This window comes from Morone saxatilis, unplaced genomic scaffold (assembly GCF_004916995.1).
Source record: "Morone saxatilis isolate NCDOM2014 unplaced genomic scaffold, NCSU_SB_2.0 Contig11, whole genome shotgun sequence".
Lineage (NCBI taxonomy): Eukaryota > Metazoa > Chordata > Actinopteri > Moronidae > Morone > Morone saxatilis.
Window position 1 is genome coordinate 17896076 of NW_023339663.1, and position 6302 is coordinate 17902377.

Sequence of the window (6302 nt, forward strand, 5' to 3'; positions counted from 1 at the left end):
TATATATATATATATCTATATACTCAATGTGTTTCTTATAGACTCTATTTAAAGCTATTTATTAACGCTATATCCAATAATATCCAAATGTTATCCTATGATTATCCTATGATTCCAGGGGTATGCGTTTTTATATGTGTAGACCACTAATGAGATTCATTTCCCAATGAATACATTAATGCAGGTTATAATCTTAGTTAAAAGAGAGAGAGAGAGAGAAAAAACCCTTGTACTTTTTGGATTTATTGGATTAGGCCAGTTTTTATAGGCCTAAATAAGACAAACAGCTAAATAAAGACTTTTATTAGTATATAATTAGCATTAAAAAGGAAATTATAAATTGACGCCTTATTTTATTGTAGGTGTCACGTAACAGGCACAACCAAAATCTATACTTGACCCCAACCGATTACGCCATCTGCCTTTTTAGTGACACTCTTAATGTTCTTTTTACGGATACACACGATACAAACTATTCATCACAGAAAGCCAGCCATCTTAAAACACCTGCAGTTTCAATGAATACAATTAATATACAATTAATATTAATAGCCTATATGATAGATGGTGGTAGATTACCAATAGAACCACCTTTTCAGCAGGAAAACAATGTTTGTTTTTACATTTAAAAATGCTTCATTAGTATTAAAGATTTTCCAAGAACCATTATATCTTTAAAGGTTTAAACAATGCCAAGAGCCCAACAGGACAAAACAGGAAAATCAGTCGATTGACATGAATTTTGTTTTATATTAACTTATTTTTACTTCGAGGGACTGTTAATGCAGTAGTGCTATTCTTGTTGCAATAAAACACTTGATAGCTGTCAGCTAGTTTCTTTAGGCTGGGCACTGGTGTAAAATAACCGTTAATGCTTTTAGCATCAGATAAGATCCATAATCAGCTTGCTGAGATGTGTTAAGAAAAAGCTGTGATGCCGTTACTTCCTACTATAACACATCAGTGAAAAAAAGAAGGCGCTCTGAAGCCCATTGTGCCAACTGTGACTGTATCCTGTTGCAGAATAATGTTGTAATCTCCTGAAACACTCCAATACACCCAAATATGCAACTAGTAAACCTTAACTGTCACATTGAACTGATCCAGATGAGCAACCAGATGCTGCCCAAGAGCATTTTTATTATTATAAGTTATTATAAGTTATTTGTTGCCTAAAATGTTGTGTGAGAAAAGAAAAAACATTCAACAAACATCAATGACTTTATCTATCTATCTCTCTCTATAGGAGCACCCCGAACTGCTGTGTATAACTTTGTGAGATGTAACCCTGAGGGCGACAATGCCAACTGTGTGACTCAACAAAGTCCAGAAATGGCATGGAGTCCAGACCTACCAGCCAAATTGCCTGCTTCAACTGCACAGTATCTGTAAGTATTTCTGTGTGTGTGTGTGTGTGTTTGTTTGTTTATGTATATATTTCCATAAGAGCACACAGGCGTGGGATATTATGGTTCATTTGCTCTGTGAGTTGTTCAGGGTTAGGTGAGTGAGTTCACTTCATAACAAAATGTGATAATATACTTCAGATAAATGCACACTTTAAAAATAGAAATGCTGATGCTGCATTGGATCCGTTACCTTGGTTAGCACAACTCCTGCAACGCAACCTCTGTCTGTGTGTATCTCTGTGTGCATTCATGCGCTGTGTGTGTGTTTGAGAGAATATAAGTGTGAGGTAGGTGGCCAAGAAAAGCCAAAATAGAAGACAACGTGGAGGGATAAAGAAAGACAGAGGGACTGAAAAAAGAGGGCAGGAAGTTGGAGCTGGAAGAAAAAAGACCTTAAGAGTTCATGGTCTATTTCTTATTTTCACAGAGTACAGAAGTAGGAGTATACACAGTTTAAAGCAGTAGATGATCTTTTTTAGATTAACTTTTGTTTCATTGCACTGAAAGATCATTTTACCATATCAAGATTATTTTAAGGAAAGACTAAAAATACTTGCAAACCTGAGGAAGCTGCAGGTGAAACGCGTTGTTCATTTCAGTGTGTGGTTGTTAATTTTGATGTTGGATGTTCACAAAGGTTAACAAGTCATTACCATGCATGTGCCTTACAATAAATGGAAAAATTATCAATTTCTAGTCACATTTAAGCCTTTCAGTTGACAAACAACATTATATTTGTTTGTTTTATCAATTTCTATAACAATTGGCTGAGCAGTAATGTCAAACTGACATCCAGGTTGTTAAATTTTACCTCATATCATTCTCACTCAGAAGTCTTAATATATACACACACTTAATATCCATACACATATACCAATCTGCATGCCCCCTTTGGCCTTTGGTGTGAAAAGTTCATCAGTTTTTTGTTTCCGCATGACCAACTTTTTCACAGTTTCAATTACTTAAAAGAAACCCAAAACATCAACTCTTCAAGCACAAGAAAGAGTTGGTGAACCATATTTTGAATAGTTTCCAGTGTGTGTGTGTGTGTGTGTCTTAGTCTCTATAGTCTTAGTCTTAACCACCAGTTCCCTCTTTTAGAGTTCCTCTTAACTGACATCGATCCTATCAGTTAAAACCTTTGAAAAATGAATACCACAAATCATGTTTTTTACTAGCTACAGTCCATCTACAATGTTGTTGAAATCACACTATGTGTTTTCAATGGGTTTAATATGTGCTCTGCATATAAATAACAATGGAAACTCCCATATAACTGTTTAAAAAAACACTGACAGAATATTTATTTTGACATTCTTATTTTATCTGTCAATATTTTTTATTATCAATAAAATTTGTTAAAAATAGACCTTTTTCACAGCAGCCATTTTGACATTAAATAGTAGAGTAGACACAGGTGTTACCAATGATACTAATTAAGGCTCCGTTTCATTCAGGTCCAAACAGAGTCAGGGTGCTGTTTCTGTGCATGTTGGCTCACTGGAAAGCCTCTGTTACTTTAAAAGTGAACGGAACATTAATTAGTATTGTTGGTAACACCTGTGTTTCACTATTTCATGTCAAAAATGGTTGCTGTAAAAAAGATCTATTACATGACTTGGTTGTGAAGCTTCTATTAAGTAATTCTGTAAATGATTACAGAGCAGAGACACAAAGGAAAAGAGAGATGAGTGTACAGGTCAGAAGGTAGTAAGTGGAAATGAAGGTGGGAGACAGAGTGAGTGAAAGTGAATAATTTTAGAAATGTAAACTATTCCTATAGAAGGTGTGTGCTGTTAGACATCTGGCCTCCTACATCATTTCAGCTTGCTTAAACCGGGGCTTCAGCAGCAGCCCTTCCTTTTGCAGCTCGCCTTGAACAGGAAGCCAGAGGGAAGTGTTAAGAGGAAGTGGCTGTGACTCTTGGTGGGCTGCTGCTTCTGGTCTATTGTTTTGTGTCTGCGTATGTACCACACTAGTCTGATATTCATATTTAAGTAGTACAAAATTACATGTAAAAAGAATACCATAACCTAGTAATTAAACTAAATTATTAAACTTACTTTTACTAATTTATTTCAACAGCCCTCGAATGGAAGTTCATAGAAATCAGAATATGATTAATGACTCAGTCGGTTTAAGTTAAGTTAATTCAGTTGAAGTTAAGATAATGCTGTTAATGGGTCTTAATTTTGATTGTCATACACATACAACACCCATATCTGCTCATTTGGAATTAAAACCAAAATAGTAAATATGCCTCTGTCCTTTTTTAAAGGGTTAGGGTTAGCTTTAGCTCCAGCTTCGACATGAAAAAACGTAAACAAAGCAACACCCAACTCTGGACCCTTAAAGCCACCACAAGTCAAGAATGAGTTGTGGTTGTTGTTACTGTCACGGTGCAGAATGAAGTACATGCAGTATGGCTACAAATAACAATTATTTTCATTATCAAGTTATTTATAAATTGTTTTCTAAATTAATTGTTTGGTTTATAAAATATCAGAAATATCCGATTTACCACAGCCCACTGAAATATATTCAAATGTCTTGTACAATCATCATCATCGTACATGACCAAGAGAAGCATTGAATCCTTACATCTTAGAAGCTGGAACCAGTGACGGTTAATCTTGCTGCAGCTCTAATGTGCAATGTTTGAAACTATAAGACTGTTTTTAGAATTAATCTGAGTGATGAAATGTGAGTTTAAGACGTGTAGATAGGGAAAACTTACAAACTTTCAGTGGTGTGTAATGTGGAAACTTTAAACCTTCGGCACAGTTATACTGAGAATAGACTGTACAGTGAAGTAGAAGACATCTTTAAAAATATTTGCATACTCAGATTCTGAATTTGTAAAAGGATAAATAAGTTTGTCGTTTGTTGAACTTCTTTTATGGAAAAATCATAACATAAACAAACTCTCATTCTTTCTAGAGAGGCAGAGCCTGTGGAGGATGAGAGTCCAATGAGGGACGAGGAAGAGGAGGAAGAGATGGAGGAGGACGACGCACCCATGATGAGTGATGTTGGTGATGAGGGGGAGTCACCAGATGTTATTCAGCCTGAGGATGGTTCTGGATATTATGAAGGCTCTGCAGACACATTAATGGACGGTTGGCCCTCCTTTGTGAATGCTGAAAGTGAGACAGGCTCTGGCGAGTCCTGGACAGAGGAAGAAAAGAAAGGTAATTTTTATAGGAAACAGCATTGATTTGCATGGAATTTTTGGATGGAAGTTTTCTAGGTCCTTCTTTTTATTTCCTGCTCCATGTAGTCTGATCTGTCCTTGTTTTTCTGCTTGTAGGCGAGGATATGATGGTCATGAGGCGGTTGTTCCCCAGCAGGTCTCTGGTTGGTGAGGAGAAACCAGCAGAGCAGGAGCTGAGAGAAGACCACCTTCTGAAGCTGTAGGCTGTACATCCACCCACTAACAGACACACACACATACACAAGGCTGGCATCTATTTTATTTCCACCCTGTCTATTCAAATAGTAAAACTGATATTCCATCACCACCTGGTGGTGGAAAAACCTGTCACTCAGAGATTGACAAAGGCCAAATATATATTTTATATTTGCAGTGTTATTGGTGGTAATTATTTTCTTATGGGGCAAAAGAACAACTGCAATCAATGAAAAGGTAGCTGCCAAAATAAAAGAATGGTCTGCATACATGAGACATACTCTCATTTAATTTAAGTTGGCAGCGACTCATACTTGTGCTATCTTGTGAAAAAGATGTGGAAGTTGGAATGTGTTTTTTAATACAAAATCTCAAATATGCTTTCTAATAATTATAATACCAGTGCAATAAGATAACACCTTTGTCAGTGCATTGCTCACTTTGTGCAGCTGCAGTTTCAATCATTTTACTTGGAGCCGTGAGGCTTGTGTTTCTTTAAAACACACCAAACAATGACTTATTTATATTATTTCATCCCTTTGTCTCCAATGTTGTGACACTTTACACTTACCCAGGAGGGCTATGCAACCTACTTTGGGAACTTCTGGTCTGCAAGATTTAAAAAGAGAAAATTTTGCAAACCCAAATCCCTCAGGAATGGATTCACGCAATCTTAACCACTGTGAGCTGGAACATATTCAAAATATGTAATGTGCACATGCATGCATTTCTACATGCTCTGCGTTGTCTACTTTGCATTTGAAATATTTCAATCAATAAAGGATTTGTAACAACAACATTCAGTGGTGTTTTCAGTATATTTGATCAAAACTCTTCTATTTTCTGTTTATTTTTTCTCCTCAGTCAGTCGGGTAGTGTGCCAATCTCAGGTTTGCATGAACAGGATATTGTGAGTTTCCGTTTGTCCTCTCCTGCTCCAGCCTTCACTTGTATACTTGCTCAGACATAAGAGATTATCTTTGGATAGCTGTGTCATTTCCTAGAAAAAGTTGACTTTATAAATCTACTTTTTTAAGGTAGATGAGTATGTAATAAAGCAATCATAAATAATTTGACATTGGGATATACGTTGTGTTATTACTGATTTAAAAATAAGCTGAATATTAAATGGGACATAACATTTTAGGACAACGGCAGCACCAGGGGTGCAGTTCCGATTTTCTTTTTTTTTGCCCGTATGCAACTCATACCATGCCACCATGTTTTTTTTAAAGCCTGCTGATGTCATCAGCATCTGTGTAAGAAACTACCCATTCATTTGCATTGTAGTGGAGGAGACCAGAGATGGAATGTGGAGTCAGAAATATATTTGTCAAACATTATTTGTTCCACCATTTCAATCATTTATTTTTAGACGAAAAAAGAATCTAAAATGTGAAGAATGTGAAGTCTGAAAATACATTTGTTCAATTTTTAATAATTTAGGGTATTTTTATTTTGGGGGACAATTCATGTTTTTCAGA

The 6302-nt window shown here is 36.0% G+C and overlaps 1 protein-coding gene across 1 annotated transcript in view; it reads left to right on the forward strand.

Moving 5' to 3' along the window:
* The window catches only part of srgn (serglycin), a 6552-nt gene extending 935 nt beyond the window's left edge, over positions 1-5617 (forward strand). Inside the window, exons 2-4 of the mRNA XM_035652214.1 lie at positions 1247-1388; positions 4350-4600; positions 4720-5617. Of these exons, the coding sequence (XP_035508107.1) occupies positions 1247-1388; positions 4350-4600; positions 4720-4826 (500 nt within the window). The 3' untranslated portion in view covers positions 4827-5617. The remainder of the gene's footprint in view (positions 1-1246; positions 1389-4349; positions 4601-4719) is intronic.
* Positions 5618-6302: the final 685 nt, after the last annotated feature.